This window comes from Pelodiscus sinensis, chromosome 5 (assembly GCF_049634645.1).
Source record: "Pelodiscus sinensis isolate JC-2024 chromosome 5, ASM4963464v1, whole genome shotgun sequence".
Taxonomy (NCBI): Eukaryota; Metazoa; Chordata; order Testudines; family Trionychidae; genus Pelodiscus; species Pelodiscus sinensis.
This window is the reverse complement of record NC_134715.1, coordinates 40,689,079-40,714,761: the sequence shown is the minus strand read 5'-3', so window position 1 is coordinate 40,714,761 and position 25,683 is coordinate 40,689,079. Positions and strand designations below refer to the sequence as shown.

The window sequence follows — 25,683 nt, the reverse complement described above, 5'->3', positions numbered from 1 at the left end:
GCTGGGAGAGCCATTTTAAAAGCTAGCTACCCGCTGTGGCTCCTCCACTTATCGACTAGTCAATGGAAAATCCATTCATAAAATCATAGAGCTGAAAGAGACCTCAGGAGGTCATCAAGTCCAGCCCCCTGCCCAAGGCAGGACCAATCCCAATTAAATCAACCCAGCCAGGGCTTTGTCAAGCCGAGACTTAAAAACCTCTAGGGATGGAGATTCCACCACCTCCCTTGGTAACCCGTTCCAGTGATTCACCACGCTCCTAGTAAAATAGTTTTTCCTAATATCCAACCTATACCTCTCCCACTGTAACTTGAGACCATTGCTCCTTGTTCTGCCAACCATCACTACTGTGAACAGCCTTTCTCCATCCTCTTTGGAACCTCCCTTCAGGAAGTTAAAGGCTGCTATCAAATCCCTCTCCCCCCCCCATTCTTCTCTTCTGCAGACTAAATAAATCCCTCAGTCTCTCCTCATAGGTCATGCATTCCAGCCCCCTAATCATTTTGGTCGCCCTCCTCTGGACCCTCTCCAATGCGTCCACATCCTTTCTATAGTGGGGAGCCCAGAACTGGACACAATATTCCAGATGTGGCCTCACCAGAGCCGAATACAGGGGAATAATCACTTCTCTGGATCGGCTGGCAATGCCACTCTGATGCACCCTAACATGCCATGAGCCTTCTTGGCTACAAGGACACACTGTTGACTCATATCCAGCTTCTCATCCACTGTAATCCCCAGGTCCTTTTCTACAGAACTGCTACTTAGCCATTCAGTTCCCAGCCTGTAACAATGCTTGGGATTCTTCTGTCCCAAGTGCAGGACTCTACACTTGTCTTTGTTGAACATCAGCAGATTTCTTTTGGCCCAGTCCTCTAATCTTGTCCAGCTCACTCTGGATCCTATCCCTACCCCTGACCATATCTACCTCTCCCCCTAGCTAAGCATCATCTGTGAACTTGCTGAAGATGCAATCCATCCCCTCATCCAGGTCATTAAGAAAGATGTTGAACAAAACTGGCCCAAGAACAGATCCTTGGGGCACTCCACTAGAAACTGACCGCCAACCTGACATCGAGCCATTGATCACTACCCGTTGGGCCCAACAGTCTAGCCAGCTTTCTATCCATCTTACAGTCCATTTATCCAATCCCTTAACTTGCTGGCAAGAATATTATGGGGGACCGTATCAAAAGCTTTGCTGAAGTCAAGATATATCACATCCACTGACTTTCCCATATCCACAGAGCCAGTTACTTCATCACAGAAGCGAATCCAATTGGTCAGGCACAACTTGCCCTTCGTGAATCCATGCTGACTACTCCTGATCACTTTCCCCTCTTCCAAGTGCTTCACAACGGATTCCTTGAAGATCCCGTCCATGATTTTTTCAGGGACTGAGATAAAGCTGACCGGTCTGTAGTTCTCTGGATTGTTCTTCTTCCCTTTTTTAAAGATGGGTGCTACATTTGCCTTTTTCCAATCATCCGGGATCTCTCCTGAGCGCCACAACTTTTCAAAGATAATGGCCAAAGGCTCTGCAATGACATTTGCCAACTCCCTCAGTACCCTCGGATGCATTAAATCCGGGCCCATGGATTTGTGTACGTTTAGCTTTTCTAAATAGTTCCTAACTTGTTCCTTCCCCACCAAGGGCTGTCCACCTCCTTCCCCTACTGCGTTGCCTAGTGCATTTGTCTGGGAGCTGACCTTGTCCGTGAAGACGCAGGCAAAGAAAGCATTGAGTACTTCAGCTTTTCCCACATCATCTGTCACTAGGTTACCTCCCTCATCCGGTAAGGGCTACACCCTCTCTGATCACCCTCTTATTGCTAACATGCCTGTAAAAACCTTTCTTGTTATCCTTCACATCCCTTGGTAGCTACAATTCTAATTGCGCTTTTGCCTTCCTCATAACTCCCCTGCATTCTCGAGCAATATATTAATACTCCTCCCTTGTCATCTGTCCAAGTTTCCACTTCTGGTAAGCTTCCTTTTTGTGTTTAAGCTCACCATAGATGTCCCCAGTAAGCCAATCTGGTCACCTACCATATTAGCTTTTCTTATTGCGCTTCCGGATGGTTTCTTCCTGTGCCTTTAATAAGGTTTCTTTAAAATACTGCCAGCTCTCCTGGACTCCTTTCTCCTTCATGTAAGCATCCCAGCGAATCCTGCCCATCAGTTCTCTGAGGGAGTCAAAGACTGCTTTTCTGAAGTCCAGGGTGTGTATTTTGCTATTCTCCTTTCTTCCTTTGGTCAGGATCCTGAAATCTACCATCTCATGATCACTGCTTCCCAAGTTGTCACCCACCTCTACTTCCCCTACTTGTTCCCTCCTGTTTGTGAACAGCACGTCAAGCTACGCACAGCCCCTGGTCGTTTCCTGCAGCACTTGTACAAAGAATTTATCCCCAACATTTTCCCCAAACTTCCTGGATTGTGTGTGTACTGCTGTATTGGTCTCCCAACAGATGTCAGGGTGATTAGTTGATTACAAAAAATTTAACATCCCTACCTGAAACAGGGAGTTTGTCAAACTGTGAGGTGTCAATGCTCCTCTGCTGGCCACTGCTCAATCTCCCGGGCTTCTCTTCTAGCTCTGGGGCTCTGAAGGCTTGGGCTGCTAATGCTGGCCCGGTTGGGGCTTCCTGTCCTGCTGCCTGCTCCACTGCTGCCAGGGTTTCTTTGGCCATGGCCAGGGCTGCCAAGCCAACTCTGGCCCTATGGCTACCAGGGATTCCCCAGCCAGGACCACCTAGTTGCCGCTGGCCTCTTAGGGGTTCCCCAGGATTTCGCCCGGGCCGCTTGGCTGCTACCAGCCCCACTGAAGCTGGGAGTTCCCAGCCAAGGCCAGGGCTCCCCAACCCCCATAGGAGTCCATGCTGGCTCCCATTTCCGACCTCCAGGGCTCTTTGATCCAACAACATCTGTGACCCTGCTGGACCACATATGTTTCCATACCAGAGAGTTCTGGATTTGGGAGATTCAATCTGTATCTGTAAAAAGACTGCTTCAAATGGGAGTCATTTTACTTTAAAATTGTGGTTGTCTTTTAAAAACTATTTAATTTAATTTAATAGCTAGCTGCTTATATGGCCATATTTTTGACTCCCTGTGTTTTGATATTCTTCCTATCAAAACATAAAGAGGTGTGCTTCTAAAAGAAATGAGTCTTTAGATAAGTGCTAAAAGAGAATGATTTGATTAGAAATATACCCTATTGTAAATATCAGAATACGACTTTTATTAAATTCATACAAAGACCAAAAACAATAAACTTTGAACTTTTGAAGTCAACATGTCATTTTTCAAGGTAACAAGCACATTCCATTCTCCATTACAAAGGCTCTGTTTTGTCAAGTTGATGCAGTGCAAGCTGCTGATTTCCTGTGGGCAACTACAATGGTTAGCATCCTACTTGAATTCAGTGTCTTTAGAGCTTCAACCTAGAACTACAGTGTATACTCAAATTTAAGTCTTTAATTCATTTCACTAACAACATTTTGGAAATTAATCTCCAATTGTATCAACTGAAAACCCCTATCCCCATACCAAGGGCACGTAAGATTGTGCCCTTGCAGTTGATACACATCTTAGAGCTGCTCATAGATAAATTCAAGCCATAACAAATTTTAAGGTTAGAAGGGACTATATGAACAAATGCAGTATATAATAGTAATATATCGCTATTTCTACTTCATATTCCTGTTTATTCATACATTGATCACATTTTCACTCTTAGCCACTGCACTGAACTGGTTGTGCACATTTGGCTGGATACCATCACGACCCCGATGTCTCTGGGCTGGATGTTCTGTTGGGCTGTGTCTAAACTACATGGCTCCGTCGACGGAGCCATGTAGATTAGGGTTATAGGCAAAGGGAAATGAAGCGGCGATTTAAATAATCGCGGCTTCATTTAAATTTACATGGCTGCCGCGCTGAGCCGACAAACAGCTGATCAGCTGTATGTCCACTCAGCGCGCTAGTCTGGACGCTCCCCTGCTGACATCAAAGCACTTTGTCGGCAGCCCCAGTAAACCTCATCCCACGAGGAATAACGGGGCTGCCGACAAAGGGCTTTGATGTAGGCAGGGGAGCGTCCAGACTAGCGCGCTGAGCGGACAAACAGCTGATCAGCTAGTTGTCGGCTCAGCGCAGCAACCATGTAAATTTAAATGAAGTGGCGATTATTTAAATCGCCGCTTCATTTCCCTTTGCCAAAACAACACATCTACATGGCTCCGTCGACGGAGCCATGTAGTTTAGACATACCCTTGGTCTGACCCAGTATGGCCTTTTTAATGTACTATATTTGGTACATATTGAAGATGTTTTTGTTAAACAAAGCCTTAACTCCTTTTTAGTTCATCGTCTCTTCTTACCTGATTCTTGAGTGAAGACACTAAGTGGTGTTAAAGCACTTTATGGAAATATACATGGGAGTCCAGACTCAGCATTACAGCTCCATAGAAGGAACTGACAGGAAGAAAAGACAGCTTGGAATAGGGGAAGCCTTTGCTTAAATTACACTTCAGAACTAATAGCAAAACCTACCTTGGAAAGAAACACTGAAAATATGTATCAAATGTTTACTCAGTCATGTGAAAGTCCTTAAGATGGCGTTTCTTAAACTTTTTAAGACTGAGGAACACCAAACAATTTTTTTTAATGGGGAACACCAAGGATTTTTTTGTCAAGCAAAAACAACAAAAAAACCCCACCACCAATCCAGGGAAAATTTGTCCAGCAAAACAACAACTACAAAAACACCGGACCAAGAGGGAGGGTAGAAGAGGGTCTCAAGGCAGGGTGTCTGGCCAGGAGGGAGGGTAGAGGAGGGGACTTGTGGCAGGGAGGGTGCAGGAGAGGACTTGGGGTAGGGTGTCAGAGCACGCTGGGAATGTGGGGTTTTGGCAGGGGGAGGAGAGTGAGGGGGGGTTGGGTGCGGGGTCTGGGCATGAGGGGGGACGCTTATCTGGCTTGGCACCCTGCTGCAGCAGGGAAAGCCGCCAGGAGCCGCTGTGAAAGTGGCTAGCTGAACACGTGGAGGAGGAGGCTGTGCCGCAGCGGAGGCTCCGTGGGACAGGGCTGTCCTGCGGGCTGGGGGGGGAAAGGAGGGGCAGCCATAGTAGGAGTTGTCTATGGGCTCTACAGGGGGCAGGGGAGCACATTTTTTTCTGTTTTCTCCACTGTATTCCACTGGTATGCCGCGGAACGCACTTTAAGAAACGCTGCCTTAAGAGATTTGTAAATGAGGTTACCTTAATTTCTTGTGGTAGTGTTAGCCAGCGTACACCTGGGAGATTGTCTAAAAGCAATGCACTGCAGTTGTCATAGTTCTGAGCACTGTTTTGAGTTGAGTCTGGCAGGTTGAATTGCTCGCTGGAAGAACAGGTTGAAAAAATGATCCAAGCGGGAAACGTTTTCCACCTGGCAAAAAGCACTGAACAAACATGAACTGGAAAGTTAGAATAACATCAGAAGACTGGTACCTTGTTCATATAACCCTCTATGCCTGTGCTGGGCAACCTGTGGCCTAAAGGCTGCATGCAGCCCATCAGAGCAATCTGATTGCAGGCCACAAGACATTTTACTGACATTAATTGTCCTCAGGCACGATGCCCTGAAGCTCCCAGTGGCTGTGGATCACCATTCCCCATTAATAGGAGCTGCAGGAAGCAGCAACCAGCATATCCTGGCAGCTTCTTCCCTTGCAACCACCACCTCTACAACTACTGCCGGGAACAGCGAACTGCCTCCACTGAGAGCTACGGGGGACAGTGCCTGCAGACACTCAATGTCTGTAAATGTCTTGTGGCCTGCAATTAGATTACCCTGATAGGCCACATGTGGCACATGGGCTATAGGTTGTCCTCCACTGCTCTAGCAGATGCTTCAAGGCACAATGCTCCATTTGAAAGAGAAGAGAAGAGAAGAGAAGAGAAGAGAAGAGAAGAGAAGAGAAGAGAAGAGAAGAGAAGAGAAGAGAAGAGAAGAGAAGAGAAGAGAAGAGAAGAGAAGAGAAGAGAAGAGAAGAGAAGAGAAGAGAAGAGAAGAGAAGAGAAGAGAAGAGAAGAGAAGAGAAGAGAAGAGAAGAGAAGAGAAAAACGAAACGAAAAGAAAAGAAAAGAGAAACGAAAAGAGAAAAGAAACGAGAAACGAAAAGAGAAAAGAAAAGCAAAGCAAAGAAAAGAAAAGGAGAAAAGAAAAGAGAACAAACAAAAAAACCCGCCAAGTATTAAACAACAAAAACTAGAAGTTTGTTACCCAGATTAAAAATAGATTTGCTAAGAAAACAATTGGTATTTCTTAATACCAATAATTCAGCAGTCTTACAGCAAATTGCTGATTTCAAAATGAGGCTCTAAAAGACATTCATTTCTTGGTGACCTGGAGGACTATCTACCTTTAAGGTGACCTTAAAGGACTATCTTTAGTCATTTAATTATTTTTAGTGTATCTGCCATTGTTGACTATTGTTTAACTAATGTCAACCAAAACATTTTTAAATAAAAAAGATACTACAACATGTTCTTCATATTACCTTCAGAAAATGAAAAAAAAATCTATTATTCCAAATGTCTCCTAAAGCTGTACCAAAATAAACTGCTTTATCCATGTACAAGTCGATGGGGATGGATCTAATGAATCCAAGGGTGCTGAGAGAGTTAGCTCATGTGATTCCAGAGCCTTTTGCCATTATCTTTAAAAACTCTTGGTGATCAAGGGAGGTCTCAGACAACTGAAAAAGGCAAATGTAGTACCCATCTTCAAAAAGGGAAGGGAGGAGGATCCAAGGATCAGTCAGCCTCACCTCAATCCCTGAAAAAAATCATGGAGCAGGTCATCAAGGAATCCATTTGAAAACACTTGGAGGAGACAAAGGTGCTCAGGAACAATCAACATGGATTCAGCAAGGGCAAGTCATGCCTGATCATCCTGATTAACTTTTATGATGAAATAACTGGTTCTGTGGATATGGGGAAAGTGGGGAATGTGGTATATCTTGACTTTAGCAAAGCGTTTAAAATAGTGTTTCATATAGTTTTCTTGCCAGGCAAGTTAAAGATGTATGGCCTGGATGAATGGACTATAAGGTAGACAGACACTGGTTAGACTGGTGGGCTTAACAAGTAATGATTAATGGCTTGTTGTCTAGTTGGCAGCCAGTATCAAGCAGAGTACCACAGCTGTCATTCCTGGGGCTGGTTTTGTTCAACATCTTCATTAATGATCTGGATTATGGGATGGACTGCACTCTCAGCAAGTTTGTGGATGACACTCAGCTAGGGGGAGAAGTAGATATGCTGGAGGGTAGAAATAGGTTCCAGTGTGAGCTAGGAAAATTGGGAGGATTGGGCCAAAAGAAATCTGATGAAGTTCAACAAGGACAAGTTCTATACTTAGGATGGAAGAATCCCATGCCCTGCTACAGGCTGGGGACTGACTGGCTAGACAGCAGTTGTGCAGAAAAGGTCCTGGGGGATTATAGTAAATGAGAAGTTGAATATGAGAAGCAAATGAGAAGCTCGTCAACAGTGTGCCCTTATTGCCAAAAAGGCTAAGAGCATATTGGGCTGCATTAGTAGGAGCATTGTCAGCAGATTGAGGGAAGATTATTTCTGTCTATTTGGCATGGGTAAGGCTGCATCTAGAGTACTGCGTTCAGTTTTGGGTCCTCCATACTGCAAGGATTTGGACAAATCAGAGAGAGTTGAGTGGAGGGCAAGGAAAATGATTACAGGGTGCACAACTTATGAGGAGAGGCTGAGGGAACTGGATTGATTTAGCCTTCAGAAGAGAAGTGTAGCGTGAGAGGGGATTTGATAGCAGTCTTCAACTATCTGAAGGGAGGTTCCAAAAAGGATGGAGCCAGGCTATTCTCAGCAATGGCACATGACAGAACATGGAGCAATAGTCACAATTGCAGTGGTGAAGATATAGGTTGGATATTAGGAGAAGCTGTTTCACTAGAAGTACGATGAAGCATGGAAATGGGTTGCCTAGGCAGGTGGGGAGATTTCCATTTTTAGAGGTTTTTAAGGTGAGGTTTGACAAAGCCCTGGATAGAATGATTTAGTTGAGGTTGGTCCTGCATTGAACAGAGGGTTGGATTAGATGAGCTCCTGAGGTCTCTTCCAACTCTAACCTTCTATGATTCTATGGTTTTATGATATTCAGTGTTTGATTCTTTTCTGAGATGCATGTAAGTAGCTGCCAATATATCTTTGAAAACTGCCCATATATAAGAAGTGGTGTGTCATGATAATTGGAATAAACATGTGACCCGATGTTACGTCACATTATTCTACCTAGAACACAACATATTTTATTTGCTCTTTAACATGGGAACAGAAATAATTATTATGATTTTGTAGTATTCAAAATATACTAGGTGATTTGTGAACACAGAGGAAGACAGTGCCTACCTTAGTTGCTAAAGTTAAAAATATATTCTGTACATTTTAGTAAAAATCCACCTAAAAAACTACAAGAATAGACCACCCGGACTTCAATGGGCCTTTTGACATGCCTAAAGTTAAGCAAATGTGTAAGTCTTTGCATGATCAGGACAAAAGCTTTTTAAAAAATAAAAAAAATATTGCTTATCAAAGATAGTTAAAGAACCTTATTCGTGTAAGGTTAGAGCAAAACCAGACAACAACATACAGACATCAGACTTCCAATGCTGTAGAATCCAGTGCCAAGCAACATACAAAAAGCAAAACACTTGGTACAGAAGCTTGCTCTGAGAGCTAAAATTAGTTATTAAAAATTAATCCTTTGGAAGCACTTACCTGTCCAAACCACCATACATAAATGTTAAGGTTCTGACAACATCTGTAATCATGTTCCTTAGCTGAGATAGAGGAACACTAGCAAAAAACAAAACAAAAACAAACAAAAAACCACACACACTTTAAACGGAGTTTACAATATGATGAAATGCATCACAAGTAAAATGAGGGCTTTATTGCTGCTAGCCTAACTGACTCAAAATTTCTAATCCACTCACAAAATACAACAGAATGTCTACAGTTCATGGAAACTAAAAATGGAGGAGCTCTATTAGGTCATTCAATGTCTCTTCTGCAGATGCAAAATGTTCTTGACAGTACATTTTCCAGTGTCTTGCCTGGTCTAGTTTTAACATTCACAAGAAACTGAGCTTTCACCACTTCCTTTTGGAAAATACTCCAACACTTCACAGCAACTATTTAATACCAAAGCACTGTCCCTTATATTTTGACAATTCATTTTAGAAAATATACCATGTATCATGTTAGTAGTACACACTCTGATGTGTTATAATAAGAAAGTAACAAATACTACAATTGTTAAAAGAAAAGGTGTATTTGAATCAAGTTCATGTGCTTACTAATTAGCCAAGCTCAGTCCTTTATAATGGGACTCAAGTGGTGTTGCTAAACAGGGTCCTACAGTATCAGTAACACTTAGCACGCCATTGCATTTGTTAAACATTAGTTATGCCTCAAAACATTTCTGCCAGATGTAACTTTCCCGTTCCCCTGCAGGGCCTGTTCTCAGAGCAGGGTCAGACCCACCTCCAGGAACCTCTCCCAGTTGCAGGAAGCTCCACAGCTACAGGCTGGGACAGACCCTGACAAGTGTTGTTAGATAGCGTGTAAATGAATAGTGGTGCAACCACATCAAATTTTAGTGGTTACAAGACTGTTTGATAGTCCCTGGAGATGGAGCTGGCAGCAAGTGTGCTGCCCGCCCCACTTTCAGGGAGCCCCCTGCCACTTTGTGCTGATTGTCTATCAGGGGCAGCAGCACGGGGTGGCAGGCAGGAGCCAGTTGGTGAGGGAAGCCAGTTTAAAAACCAGCTCCCTGTGCAGACCAGCTCCCACCTGACACCCTGCGCTGCCTCTCATATAGAGGCAGCACACGGAGTGGCAACAACCTGTGTCTGTGGGAGCTTAGACACATCTCCGCAGCAGGCCCAGGCTTCAAGATGTGTCCCTGTGGGTGCTCCACTTAGGTGTATCAGCGCTGCTGTGCACATGGCTCGGAGATCTTTGTTAGCAGTCCCTCAGCCGCTGGTGCATGATATGCTATTGTGCAGTTGCCCAGATTGACAGTTAGACATGCACCAGCGGCCGTTCCCTCTGTTCCTTCTCTACTGTGTTAGCCCAGAGTAGAGGGGAGGAGGGTGAGATTGGAGCACCCACGAGGACACATCGGCTGTGTCTAGACTACATGCCTCTGTCGTCAGAGGCATGTAGATTAGACACATAGGCAAAGTCAAATGAAGCTGCGATTTAAATGATCGCGGCTTCATTTACATTTACATGGCTGCCGCGCTGAGCCGACAAACAGCTGATCAGCTGTTTGTCCGCTCAGCGCGCTAGTCTGGACGCTCCCCTGCCGACATCAAAGCCCTTTGTCGGCAGCCCTGTTATTCCTCGTGGGATGAGGTTTACCGGGGCTGCTGACAAACGGCTTTGATGTCAGCAGGGGAGCGTCCAGACTAGCGCGCGAGCCGACAAACAGCTGATCAGCTGTTTGTCAGCTTAGCGCGGCAGCCATGTAAATGTAAATGAAGCCGTGATCATTTAAATCGCGGCTTCATTTGCCTTTGCCTATGTGTCTAATCTACATGCCTCTGCTGACAGAGGCATGTAGTCTAGACACAACCATCTTGAAGAACTCCAGCCACTGCACAAGGTGAGTAACCTTCCCTTCTTCTTCGAGGGTCCCCGTGGGTGCTTGGCGGTGGACGCTCTGACACACAGGATTGGATGGTGGACAGTACGGTACGTCCAAATCTAGTGTCTGAGTCCTGAAAGGCGTAAATAACATAATGTTGTGCAAATGTATTGGCCAAAGTCCATGTTGCAGCTGTGCAAATGATGTCTACAGGAAGACCCTTGAGGAAAGCAGTTGTGGTAGATACTGCTCTCATGGAGTATGCCCGTATAACTGTCGGTGGCTGTCTGTTTTTCTGGGAATAAGCCAACTGTATGCATGTAGAAATCCATTTGGATATTCACTGTTTGGAGACAGGCTGACCTTTAGACCTGTCTGCGCAAGACACAAATAGTCTGGGTGTTCTTCGGAAGTCTTTCGTGCATTCCAGGTAAAAGGCTAATACCCTGTGAACATCCAGCATGTGCAGCGCTGCCTGGTTGCTGTCCTCATGTGGTTTCAGGAAGAACACAGATACGTATATCAGTTTGTTACAGTGGAATGAGGTAGGTAGCTTGGAGAGGAATTTCAGGTGGCTTCTATGGATGACCTTTTCCTTGTGGAATATGGTGTACAGTGGGTCCGCCATGAGCACCACTATCTCTTCCACTCTCCTGGCTGATGGTATCACAATGAGAAAGGCTACCTTCATCGATAGATGTAGTAGCAAGCAGGTTGAAAGTGGCTCGAAAGGCTGTCTCATGATTGAGTCCAGCACGAGGTTCAGATCCCATGATGGCACTGGATCTCTACACTGTGGATACAGGTTCCATATCCCCTTCCAAAATCTATTAAGGCATGGGTGGGGAAAAAATGTATGATGATGGAACTAATTGATAGCTCTGTGTCCTGCAGGTGAAGGATATATTCTAGTACTTCTGATATCCCCACCTTGTGTGGATCCCATGCTTGAGCTGAATTCCAGGCTGCAAATCGGGCCCACTTCTGCAGGTAAGTTATTCTCGTAGTGGGTCTCCTGGAATTAATTAGGATGCCTCTGACCCTTTGAGACAGGGTTAACTCTTTGTGTGAGAGCCAAGAAGCATCCAGGCTCACAGGTTTAGTGTATGTAGCCTGGGGTGTAGTATTCACCCATTATCTTGAGTCAAAAAAGTTTGTACCAGGGGAAACTTGTACAGCTGATGTGTGCAGACTCGGAGTACCTTAGGGTACCAAACTTGTCTCGGCCAATTGGGGGGCTACGAGTATGACTCTTGCTGCCTCCTGTTTGATCTTTATTATCGTTTGATGCTATGAAAGGTATAGGTGGAAATGCATATGCTAGCGGGAAATCCCAGTGTATTGCAAATGAATCTCTGAGAGATTGCAGTCCAATGCCCACCCTGGAACAATACTGTAGGCTCTTGGAACTGATGTGCATTGCAAACAAGTCTACAACTAGGTATCCCCATCTCCTGAAAAGGTTGTTTATGATGGATTTGTTGATATCCCATTCATGGTTCTGTGGGAATTGTCTGCTGAGGGCATCCGCTAGTACATTGTCCTTGCCCGGCAAATGCATCGCGGTAGGTGTGACGTTGTGTATAATACACCATCACCATAGTTTTGTTGCTTCTGCACATAGGTTGCGAGATCTCACTCCCCCTTGCTTCTTTATGTAACATGTTGTTGCAGCATTGTCTGATATTATTCTCACAGTTTTGTCTCATGTGTGAGCAGTTGAGAGCATGCCCTCTTCACAGCTCTGAGTTCCAACACATTGATGTGAAGTCGGGACTCCTCGCACACAGAGCCGGTCCAAGCTACAGGCTAACCAGGCTACCGCCCGGGGCGCCCCATTGTAGTGGGCGCCGTGCAGGGCTGCCGGGCCGGGCGAGGGCAGGGCCGCGGCCGCGCACACACAGTGCACCTGGGGACAGGGCCACACTCCTGGGGCCTAGGGTGCACGAATGGCTCAGGCTGGCCCTGCTCACGCATCCATCGTCCCTGTAATATCACATTCCCCATGTGGGCTCCCCATCCCAGCAGGGACATGGCTGTTGTGATAGTGACAGATGATGTCAGCATCTGGAATGGAAGTCCTATGCAGACATTGTTTATGACTGTACACCAATTTAGGGTGCTTTTGACAGGCCTGGGTACATGAATTGTCTCATGGAGTGGATGGTGCCTGGAGCAGTACACAGAGAGTAGCCATGCCTGGAATGGCCTCATATGTAGTCAGGCTTTTGGGACTACAGACATGAATGCTGCCATGTGTCCTAGTATTTGCAGGCATGTACGTGCTGTGGTGTGTGTGCAACTCTGTATGGACATGATCAAATAGTGCATTCTCGACCATCTGTGGGTTGGCAGTGAGGCTATGCCCTGAGTGCAGTCCAACTGTGCCCCTATAAACTCCAGTCTCTGAGTAGGAGTGAGGGCGCTCTTCTCCAAATTCAGTAGGAGCCTGCTGTGTGAACAATAACGCTCTTGTTGACTCCAGTGACTGTTCCGTGTTGCCATATGTGGACACCATAAATCAAACAATCATTGAGATATGGAACTATGTTTGTTTTCTTCACAGGTGTGCGGCTACCACAGACGAGACTTTGGAAAACACTCTGGGTGCCATGGACAGCCTGAAGGGTAGCAACCTGTACTGATAGTGTGAGTCCTTGAAGGTGAACCTGAGAAATTGTCTGTGTGCTGAGTGAATTGATACATGAAAATGTGTGTTCTTGAGGGCTAAGTTAGCTAGCCTTGCTCCTTTCTCTAAGGCAGGTACGATTTTTGCCAGCGTGACCTTCTTGAACCGTTGATACTTGATGAACTGGTTGAGTCCACAGATGTCTAAGATGGGCCTCCACTGTTTCCTCCCCCCCCCCCCCCGATTTCTTGACAATTAGAAAGTATCAGGAATAAAATCCCCTTCCTCTGTAGTAGTTAGGTACCTCCTCTATAGCACCTAGTTCTAGAAGGCGCTGCACTTCTTCCAGGAGAACCAACTCCTGAGGGGGTCCCTGAAGAGTGATGGGGATGGGGGATGGGTTGGTGGAACTGCTGTGAATGGTATGCAGTATCTGGTTTGTATTATTTCTAGGACCCATTGGTCCAAGGTGATGGTTTTCCATGCCAGATAGAATGCGGTGAGTTTGTCTCCGAATATTTGTTTGCTTGATTGTACCTGTCTAGAGAATTGGGGGCTTTTGTACCCTCAACCAAATCCTCAAATTTGCTGATGCGAGGTGTATGCCTGGAGTCCTTCACTGTATGGAACGCTGAGTTTGTTGCCTCTGCAAATTGATTCTCACCCTCGAATGGGAGATCCTCGATGTTGGATTGAACCTCCCTGGGGAATCCCGACAGCTGCAGCCATGACATCTGTCTCATCACTACTATGGATGCCATCAACCCGGCTGCTGTATCTGCTGAATCTAATGCTGCCTGTAGAGCTGTTTGAAAAATTACTGAGCCTTCTCTGATATTTGATTCAAACTGCTCCCTCACATCCTCTGGTATATATTGAATAAAGGAATTGAATGATTCAAACGTGTGTGCGAGTATTTTGCTAGTAGAGCCACATAGTTCACAATTCTCAGCTGGAGGGAGGCTGATGAGTAGGCTTTCTTCCCCATAGCATCCAGCCTTTTGGTCTGTTTATCGTGACTTAGTGTTCTGGGGTACTGTTGTTGCTTTCCCCTATGGTTGGCTGCTTCGACCACTACTGAATTAGGGGAAGAGTGAGAGAAGAGGAATTCAACTTCTGTGGGGGCAACGTAGGATTTCTTATTTAGTTTTTTCAATGTTGGAGGCACCAATGCCGGAGATTTCCAGATGGACTTGGCAGGATCCATCACGGCTTCGTTCATCGGTAAAGCCAGCCTGGTTTGTTGAGGTAAGCTGAGTATGCTCATGAGTTTGTGTTTATTCTGTGTTATCTCAAGAGAGTTTTATGGTAAGCATGTCTGCTACCCTCCTAAACAAGTCTTAGATTCTTCTGAAGTCATCCCCTCTGATTGGTGACACAGGGAGACTATGTTCCTCCATCGTGGAGTAAGAAGTATTGGGCGGATAGAGGAAGCCTGTGTTGCCTCCTCCATAGATGACTCGCTGTTATGGTCGGTTTGGTCACAGTCAGTTTATTTTCGGGTGTTCATGTCAGCTGACTGTGTCCCTGGGACCTGCATAGTGTTTTGAAACTGTTGGGCTCGGTAAGGCACCAAAGGGTCCCAATAAGCCCAATGTGGAGGCATCGGTGGGGGCATCCACTGTGCCATCTGCCATTTCTGCATTTGCTTTTGTTGTGGTTTCGCATATAAAGGGACTCTGTGCTGGTCCTTTGACTGATCCTCCTCGTCATCACTAAATCTGGCAGATGCTTGTGATGCTGGTCTCAAGGAGAAAGAACCTCTAGCCCGTGGTGTGCCATCAGTACCGAACAGTGGTGAGCATGGTACTGATGCTACTGCAAGGTCCACCTCTGTTGTTAACCTTAGTACCGGAGTATGTGGATGCATTGGTCTGTAGTTTCTTACAGCTGCCTGCATTTATATCGTCAGTGCTTGAAATGCGCAGGTACTGAGCGTTTGTTCAAGCGTGGCATTCCACTGCTCTGCAGCTTGCCGGCTTGCTTACTCCTCAGTGGTACCATGTTCTCCACTGGTGCCACGTTACTATGTAGAGAGCTTGAAGCGTAGCCAGAGGCTCCATGCTTCATATTAGGGTCATGGCTTTTCTTTAAGCTGGATCCCCTGTCCTGCTTTTGAGAGCCCTGCCTAGAGTTCTTATCAGCCTCCTTTGTCTTTTTGTTAATCAGAGGCTGAAGGCTCAGCAGGGGACCGGGAGCATTTCGTGCTCTGCTCCAAGTCTTGCTCTCCAGCACGTCCCTGCGAGAGAATGCTCCTCCTGCCCTTTTCCCCAAGAGGGATATCTCAGGGGAGGAGGGGTGAATGAGGCTGTGACTCAGCCATGTTGTGGTCCAAAAATAATAATCTTCTTTGTAGGTCTCTCACCTTCTTAGAGGATGGGGTGAGCTTTTGACAGTATGGGCAGTGACTGACAGGATGGTCTTGCCCTAGGCAGCACAGACACTGCTCGTGTCCATCTGCTGCTGCGATTGTTCTTCCGCACCCTGTGCACCTTATAAAGCCCAGTAGTGCCAGCATGACAGGTATTTCTCTGTTTGTTCTTTCAGGCTAACGGGACGCAACAGAAATGCCCGCGCGCTGCTTCACCCGCTTTTCTTTCTGTTGTTATCCTTTTCCTTTTTTTCCCCCTCTCTTCTTCTTTCTCCTTTTGATGCTGTTAGGGAGACTAAGTGTGACCAATGCTGGCGGCTGTTGAGAAGGAACTGAGGGAATGGCAGCTGGTGTGTGTCTAACTGTCAATCTGAGCGATTGCGCAATAGTGCAGCATGCACCGGCGGCCGGGAAACTGCTAACGAAGATCTCTGGACCTCTGGACCATTTGCACAGCAATGTTGACACATCTAAGTGGAGCACCAACAGGGACCCTCGAAGAAGAGCTTGAAAGTTCCTGTGTCCCAGACCATGCGTCATCATCTATTACTGTTATTTGTATAGCTGTAGCACTTACAAACATCAATCAGGATGATGATGTGCTAAATTCTGTGTATTCAGATAGAGTCCCAAAAGAGATTAAAATCCAAGATAGCTACATCACACTAAATATAATCTTTTCCCCCAAACAAGTAGCAGTTTTTGTTCAAGGAAATTCAAGTATTCACAAAAGTCACTATTTTTAGTGACTTAAGCTAGTTCTGTAAAGTTTTTGACAATGATTTTCCATACATTGCAAGATTAATAATTCCTACATAGGTACCCAAGATACCAGTCATAAAACTGAAAACACAGCTCTACAAACATATTAAAGTGATATAAGAAAGTTACTATTTCCATGCCTTTGCACACAGTACCATCATCTTCTAAAATAAACATGTTACTCTTAAAACTCACCTTTCTGCAGGAAGGCCAATCACAAGCAACTTGTCAGATTCTTTATAATAAACCACCTGAACCAATTTCCCACATAAAAAAAGGGAAGAGCTAGAAAAATAAAGCCAGAAGAAAATGTCTACTTAGTTTTTTATTCTGAAATTGAATATCAATTAATATATTAAGTTCATTATTCACTTAAATATGGAGTATTTAGCTGGGTCATACAATTACATTTATTATTATGGAAATTGATGTGCACATTGTACAAGCTGTTTATAATTTAATCATATACTGTACAATAGATTTTTTTAAAAACAAATTGATAGAGATAATGGGAAAACACAGCAATAGACATCTATTTTTTAACATTTCCACAAATGGTTACCAAAAAACCTGCTAGAAGTCTTTCATTTATGTCTTAATTTAGCAGAATACTGGAACACACTACAAAAAAGGCAATGAAAAAAATGTCTCAAGAGTGAAAACAAATTAGAAATATTACCCAGTTTTCAACTCAGATGTATTTATACAATTTTTGCAAAACACACACCCGGGTTAATCCAGTGGGACAGTCAACATTTTCTAACATGTGAGAGCTCCAAAGTGTGCTGTCTGCTCTCAAGCTAGAAAAATGCTTTCAAAGCTTCAAGGAGAACAGCTACTTAACAGCCCTTTAATAGCTCTCCTCTGGTCCTTGCCTACACATTGTCTCTTTCAGAGACAATGTAATAAGTAATAAAAGGGATGCTAGCTTTGCATTGCCAGAATGGGCCAGGAATACACCACTAGATTTGGCAACAAGAGTAGAAATATCGAAGAAAATGTGTGTCTGCACAGTAACATGCCGAACATGTGGCTAATAGAAATGAGCTCATAGATAACACCATTTTATAGTCAACATATCCTGCAAACTGCCATATAACCTGTTACTTTGTATAACCTGTGTGTACAAAGGATTAGCTCTTCAGTGACTGAAATGCAGCCATTTATATTTAATGGTACAAAGCAATATTACTGTATATAAAACCGTTTCGGATAAGAAATGCAGAATATTTTTTCCAGTTAGAACTACAGGGAGAATTTTTCCACGCCATATATAATGACCAAGACATTAGAGATTAAAGCCCCTAGTGTTACAAAGTGAACCATGGGTCAAACTGCCACAAATGGCAAGGACTTGCTTTATGTTCCAACCAAAAGACTCCTTTAGTAACTCCTTGCCCCATGTGGGACCCAAGTACTAAGAAAGAGACATGAATGCCATCATCTCTTTCTGACTCATTAAGATGTTTTTTAGAGGTCTTCCACTTAGCTTACAAAATTAACAGGATTTCAGCAGAAGGTAGTATGGCTATATTCTTTTGAGCAAAATTTTCAATCATGAAAACCTTAGTTATAGTCTCATCTGAGATATTCCACAAGTGACTTTGGCTCCTCAATCTTTTTTGGAAATAGGACTTCGGTCCAGGTACTTTTAATTTTTTTAATCTGAAATAATGAGAAAGGTAAACCTGAATTGTTACAGTAACAGTACATTAATCATAGAAATATATGAAGAATGTACATATTTTATGGAGAGTGCAGTGGGACAAAAAAGAAAGTTGGAATCTAATAATCTAGTTACCAGACTGTCACAGATTAAATATAAAACCAACAGATTGAGTCTGTTGGCGACTGCTGCTAAACTTCAAAATATTATAGAAGATTGCAAATACTTCTTTGCCAAAATCAAAAACACTGAGGAAGGTGGCCTTTGTGACTACAGTAATGTATTGGGACTCTAAAGGCCTGGGTATAATTTCTGGCTTTGCCACAGATTTGCTGTGCAACTTTGAGCAAATTACTTCATCTCCCTCTGCCTCAGTTCCTGGTCTATAAAATCTGAGAAAGAATACATTCTAAATCACACAATTGTTGGGACAATTGATGTTTATGAGATACTGAAATACTATCCTGATAAGGGACATGAAACCACAGACACACTTACAGGGTATAAGATCCTACAGTCATAATAGTACTAAACATTTTTCAGGCCACAGGATTTTCAGGACGGGTTACTTTCTCCCACATTGTTGTTGTAGCATTAGTCATTTAAAATAGTAACTTAAGATATCACTGTATCAAAGTGAAAAAAGTCAGAGTTTAGTTTAAAACTAAAAAAGCAAATACTTTAGAAAACTTAATCTAAATGTGCTCATATTGCCTTAAAAAGGGACAGAGATTTTCATTATTTATCACTTATATTGTGCTAATGCTAGACACTGCACAAACACAGAACAAAAATGCTCTTCCTTCCCCAAAGAACTTACACTGCAGGACCTAATTTTCACACTGCTTTAAAGAGCAAAAACAACTCTCTCCTCCTCATCCCTTAACTCCAGACAAATTCACTTGAAAGAAATGCTGCTAAGTAAATTAAGATTTTAAGTGGAGGAATTAGTCTCTGCCTGGCACATCCTGTTGAAGTTCAGCCCGAATAAACTATATTTCATTTCAATCAATAATTGACAGAGCACTAGAGTGCATTCACACAGTGTAGGGAGACAGAAAGAAGAAGCAGGAAAGGTGACAAAATTAACATGAAAATATTAAAACAATACTACACTCCTCAGAAGTTTAATGTATTGATGCTTTAAAAAAACCCAACCCTAATCTAAAATGCATACAGCAAATGGAAGGATACAGTGCCCAATATCTTAAGTATTTACAAATACAAGAGCAACAAAGTGATGGCTATAGTCAATGTGTATATAAACACAAACACAAAGCACCAGTTGTGGCTCAAAATATATAAAGTTTATTTATAAATAAACCTTATTTATTTTGAGAGAAGGCTCTGAAGAGGATTTACATCCCTTTGCTGCAGCAGATGGAAGGAACTGAGGATGCAGAGAGTACCACACACACTTGATAGCTTTGCTTTCATGATGTTTGGCACCGCTATACAAAGGTTCCAACATCTGAACTACACCAGATGGTGCTTTCTAGTAGTGGGACTATGCAGAGGACACTTAAAGTACTAATTAATTACACAAACTGGAAAAGTTCATAGCCTTTCCACCACACTTAGCCTTATATACAGTAGAGTCCCGCTTATCTGACACTCTGCTTTATCCAACATAGCTGGATAAATCCTGGGGTTCAGCGAGACATCCCTAGCCAGCCTCAGATTCTAAGGCTGTGGAATTTGAGAAGCAAATATGTTCCACAGTTTAAAGCTTTCAGTTTTTAAAAGTATCATGTCCTAGACTTTATGTCTGAGAAGAAAATCTTGAACTTGAAATGTGTGCTAAGTTACAAACTGTTGGAATGTCATCACTCTGTGTCTGAAGACTTAAAATAATGGGTGAGATTTTGTGCTGCACCTCTAAGGGTGCGTCTATACTGCAGAGCTTTACTTGAAATAAGTTATGCAAATTGAGTTATGTCAATTGTGTATCTTATTTAGAAATAGCTTATTTTAAAATAAGGAGTATCTACAAAGCACTTATTTCGAAATAGAGTATTCTTCCTCCAACTTCCCTTATTCCTCGTACAATGAGGGTTACAGGAGACAGAGTAAGAAGTCCTCCAGCTTGACAGTATTTTGACACTATTTCGAAATAATTGCCTGCAGTGTAGACGCCAAGTTATTTTGGAATAGCGCTAGTTATTTTGTAATAGTGTTGCAGTGTAGACCTACCCTAAAATGCAGTTATATGCTGAGAATAAAACAATCTTTGACATATCAAAAAGAAAAACTTGTCAAATCAAATTAATTTAATATAAAAATGAATAAACATGGAGTTGCTGAACCAACTAGCATTCATTTTCATATGTAACAGTTAAAATCTTAGGTTTTTTAAAATTTAAGTTAAGCTGCTACAGAATATCCAGTTTACTTTACTAAAATAATTCAGAATCCAGGAATCCTGCTAAAAATTTTAGATCAATTTTCACTGGGAGTACGTAAGGTCAGATCCACAAACCAGTCACTTGTGATAGGTTATATTTTATATGAAATTTCTAACCACTGAGATCTAAAGCAAAGAAAGAGCCCAATATCACATAACCATTCTCTGTACAGCTACATTAGCCAGACCAACTGCAAGCAGGATATACCAAATATAACATTACGGATAAGGTAAACTCATTCTTGTTTTGACTAGGCATAACTGTAAAGCCTGATGTACAGATGCTTTCTTCTGTTTTTTTAAAAAAAGAAAGGTTAAAAATAAATAAAAAGGTTTTGTATTAAGTTGAAAATACTGTTACCTGATAATGTGGGCTCCAGTCACATTTTCCAGCATATCACAGAGAGTGAGAAATATTCCTCTCACACTTTTCAGCTTTTGGGATGCTTCCGATATGGGGTATTGGTAAAGAATTTCTTGCTGTTAGGATACCAAATTTTTACTTAGTTAAGCAAAGGAAAAGACTGCTAATTTATCATGCATCTTCCCAGTATGTCAGTGGTGGGCAACCTGTGTCCCATCAAAGTAATCTGACTGCAGGCCACAAAATATTTTACAGATGTTGACCATCCACAGGCAACACCGTCTCCCCTCACCCTAGCTCCCACTGGCCACAAACAGTGAACCGCAGCCACTGGAAACTGCAAGGGGCGGGGGGGGGGGGGGGGGGGTGCCAGTGGACAGTCAACATTAGCAAAACGTCTTGTGCTCTGCAATCAGATTACCCAGCTTGCCAACCACTGCAGTGTTTTCTAGCACTGGTTTATCTGGGCACTTTCAGACCTTGCTACAAATTTGCAAAATTCTTAAGAATATGCATATATCTGTTTGTAGACCAGGATTTTTGTAAATCTTTACCATGAGGGCAAATATATACAAAAACTAAAAACATACTGTAGAATTTCATGTCTTAAAAACCTTTTAGTCATTTTAAAAAACATTCCCATGGAATCAGATTTGTTTATGTTTGTACAGCTGTCTGAACATATAATCTGGCCCTTAAATGGAAACCAGCGAACTCCTTACTCACATTAGTGAGCATTTACTCACACTAATAGAATTATGTCCATTTTGCTGTTATGTACTATGGATTCACAACTCCTCTAAAGTAAGGATGTTAAGGACTAGTCGACTATCTGATAAGCAAATGCTTATTGGATAGTGGGCAGGATAGTCGACTAGTTGCTTCCTCTCCCCCCCCCCTTGCTGCCTCTGTCTGATAGAGGCAGCAAGGGGGGTGTGAAGACAGGGGCACTGCACAGAGCCTGGGATCAGCTATGCGGTGCTACTTCTTTGAAATGCTGTCACAGTGTTTCAAAGGGGCAGCACAGCGGGGAGTCCTCAGCTGACCCCAGGCTCTGTGCAGTACTGCCCCTTTGAAACACCATGGCAACATTTCAAAGGAGCAGCACTGCCCTAGCGACTAATCTAATAGTCAATGCAAAAATGCATTGACTTTTCGATTAGTGAATTACATGCTACTTAACATCCTTACTCTAAAGATCAGTCCCTAAACTAGAACATAAATATATGGCCTTTCAACCCATATATCACTGATCATATATTTACATTTTGGAATAAGATATTAGTAGTTACATGCAAATAAGATTCATAGGTCACTAACAAACCTGGCACTGAGCATGCAGTTATTTACATGTGGATGCCCAAGGAGCAGAAGCCCTTCAGGATCAGTAATAGACATAATACATCTTTAGGACAAGGATTTTATCTGATTCTTTCCAGTCTTAAATTCCTGGGTTCTTTAAGGGAAATGCTGTAGTTACCTCTTTCACAAAATGCTTACATAAATTACTTAAAGCACTTTTGCGTGGGAATAATAAATTAGATAATACCCACATACTTGGTCCAGTCTGTCAACCCATGAAATGTACAATTAATAAATGATACCAACAGAGATAGTGCAATCTATACAGTGTTTTCAATCTTTACTAGAGGACCTGGAAATATTCTAATTGAAATATCACATCTACCCAAAATAAAGAGTCCAGAAGATACTGTAAAATTATCCCTCTTAAATCAAAAGCAACTATGAAGTTATTAACTCTTTATTTCATACGACAAAGCACATCCATACAGTGCCAATTTTGGTTGGGAAATTTTCTTTTCAATCAGATTAAAGAATTTCAAGTCACACTATTAAGAGAACTGGCAAGCTCTGCTGCTCTCGTCCAATTTAATTAGCTTTTTTTCAAATACTTGTTAGTAACAAGGATTTTCAGCATCAACTCCTCATCAAGAAAAAAACAGCCCTTTCTAATTACAGCTTTGCAATGAGTTAGACAAAAAAAAAACTCTTTTCTTTCCCTATGAACTGAGACTTTTACAGTGTTCTGTTGAGGAATAACTATACACTTTCCCAGGGAAAGAAAAGACAAATATAACAAAAGATCCCAGCAGCACCATCTATCTATTAATGAGTTAGTAGGGTTTAGTACCTAACACCACACAAGAAGATCAGTTGTCTTCCATGCAAGATGAAAAGTGTTATTTTGTCTAAACAGTGCAAAGAGAAGGACAACTGAATTAATAAATGACAAAGTAGTTCATCTTTAAAAATATAACACTTTCTGAACAGAACACTAAAATATTGCATGGAAATATTCTTTTTCAATAAATCCCTCCTCTTCTATTTCAATTATCCTGACTTTCCATAAAATGAACTGCAAAAGAAACAGTTTGCTTTAAATCAGAACAGTCTTGGCAACAAAGAACTCCTGTCAAAATAGAGTTGACCTGCTAAAAGCCTCCCACAACTTTTAAAAACAGGACACTGACAAAGGATGTTTTAAGCTGTCCTTATACTACAGTGAAAGGAGACAATAGTTTGTTGCTCTGCTGTACACAGGAAGACTGTGAGCTCTGCAAGATTCATTCAAAAGCTATTCAAATAGGAACTATTACTGCAGAATTTACAGCGTAAGTATTTGTAAAAGCCAACAGGGTCTCATTCGTTGCTCAATAATGCTTAGTTTACATAGAAACTAAACAAATTCCTTCAATAGTGATATCAATCATTTAGAAAATAAATTAGTAATGTTATTCTCTTTAAATATGAAATCACTATACAGTCCAGGTACAAAAATCTGTTACAACAGAATGAAGTATTTACTCTGGTCTTAAAAAAAAAACAACCCACCATACCAACCAAGACCCAACCTACCAGCTGAAGACTATTACGTGGAAGACTAATTTCCTCCTAAGCAGATGATTTTTACATTATGATACAACACTCAGAGCTCTGTGAGGCTTAGAATTCTTTAATTCTGCTTTTGGATGCTCACTGCTCATAAGTGGGAGAAACTAGCCTAATTTGCCATTATTTACTAGAGAGGCTAGGATGTGATCTGCATACCAAACTATCCCTAAAGGTTTATTAAAGTATCACTTATAGAAGATGACACAGATACATATGTTTCTTTAGTTCTAATCCTGACTACTGGAGTATGGAATAGCATATCCTTATTCATTCCTTTTTAATAGGATAAAATTAAGGATAATTTCCTCCAAAAGGCATTGTATCCTTTGGGTAAAGTGTGCGTTTTAAAGAGGTCAACTGTGCCATTTAGACACAGGCTAGCATTAGGTCTGCTTAAAGTTGGACCACCTATAAGGTTGTCAGAGAAGAATTCATCCCTGGAATATAAAGGGAGCAGACCAGCTGCAAACCTTCTTTCAAATGATTTAGATTTATAAAGTAACAGATGAAGTGCCTCCACCGAGGGGAGGCACTTTGTTCCTGCCCAGGTCAGAGCCATTCAGCAGTGAAGTGGCCTCCCCTCCAACTGGGAGATTGTACTCTTCCCCCTCCTTGCAGTCCTGGCCAGGGTTCTCTGCTCTGCCTTACCCAAACTGCAGCCTCCCCCGCATCTTTGGCTTCCCAGCATCTTTGGCTCTATGGCTGTGCCAGGAGGCTTTTGCTCCCATGACAGCAGGACTGGAGAGTGTTTTCTGCACTACTACAAGGATGGTGATATCACATAACTGCAGGTACGAGGTATAGGGGAGGCTACACCAACTGTTATCAATGGATTTTTAAAATAAATTTCAGTGGTGGGTCAGCTTTTGCTTCCTTTGGTTGACCACATACCTCATCCTTAGATGTTTCAGAGTCCAATTTGAGTGTGAGGTACATAACAATATGAGGCATGCCTTGGATAGCCAGCTGAAGGTCCATATTGTCATCTCCCCAAAGAAGCTTGACAAGATTGTTCATAGGTGACTGTGCCTGTTTATATTTTTGTTGAGATGTTTCTTCATACTCAAAGACAGATGTTTCAAATGTAAGTTTCACCTATTAAAATAATTAAACATACAGTATTATAAAAATGGGACTGTACTTAAAGTCAAGTTCATTGACTTACAAATAAAAATATATTTTTGCCATAAGAAGAACTTTAATCTCTTCGGTCCTTTTTTAGGGTTCAGAAAGTTCTTTACGAAGATGTTTTAAAATATATATACAATACACAACCATTGAAAAATCCCTGTGGTTTGAATAAAGTCATTTATATAGTCAATGTTATATAACCACGCATCCCCAAATGCTAGACATAGCTATTAAATGTTTTATCAAACATGTGAATTAGGCATGTGGTCTAGTCTGTTTTCATATTTGATTTTTATAGTTTTAAAAATAGAAAAATACACTTTCTGCACTTGATTTATTTGAACACACAATCTAGTACCTCCACTTTAAAACGTTATTACATATCTTGTTTCAAAATAGCAGCACTTGCATATTTATATGTTCTTAAGATTCATTTTCAAAAGTATTCCCTTAACATTTTAACTCATCAGTTTAGAAACGCACATTATTACAATGTAATCTTCCTAAGTTGGACCATACCACCAACAATCTTTTAGTATATTTTTAAAACTCAGCAGCCGTTGAATTCATTCTCACAAACTAATTTACCAGTATATTTTCTTTTTTTCTTAATGTATCAATTAAAAAAAATAATTATGAAAAGAAAAGTTGTGCTAGTTTATGATTAGAAGTTAACAACGGTCTATTTTATATCATCAGTAGAAAGTACAAACATTTGTTACGTTACTTGCTGTCCCAATTCTTCTAATAATCAAAGTACTACAGA

At 42.2% G+C, this 25,683-nt stretch overlaps 1 protein-coding gene across 1 annotated transcript in view; it reads right to left on the bottom strand.

Annotated features, from left to right (window-relative positions):
- The window catches only part of INTU (inturned planar cell polarity protein), a 116,298-nt gene that overhangs the window by 27,689 nt on the left and 62,926 nt on the right, over positions 1-25,683 (bottom strand). Inside the window, 6 exon segments of the mRNA XM_006131792.4 lie at positions 5,265-5,352; positions 5,354-5,446; positions 8,802-8,879; positions 16,635-16,724; positions 20,871-20,989; positions 24,678-24,881. Of these exon segments, the coding sequence (XP_006131854.2) occupies positions 5,265-5,352; positions 5,354-5,446; positions 8,802-8,879; positions 16,635-16,724; positions 20,871-20,989; positions 24,678-24,881 (672 nt within the window).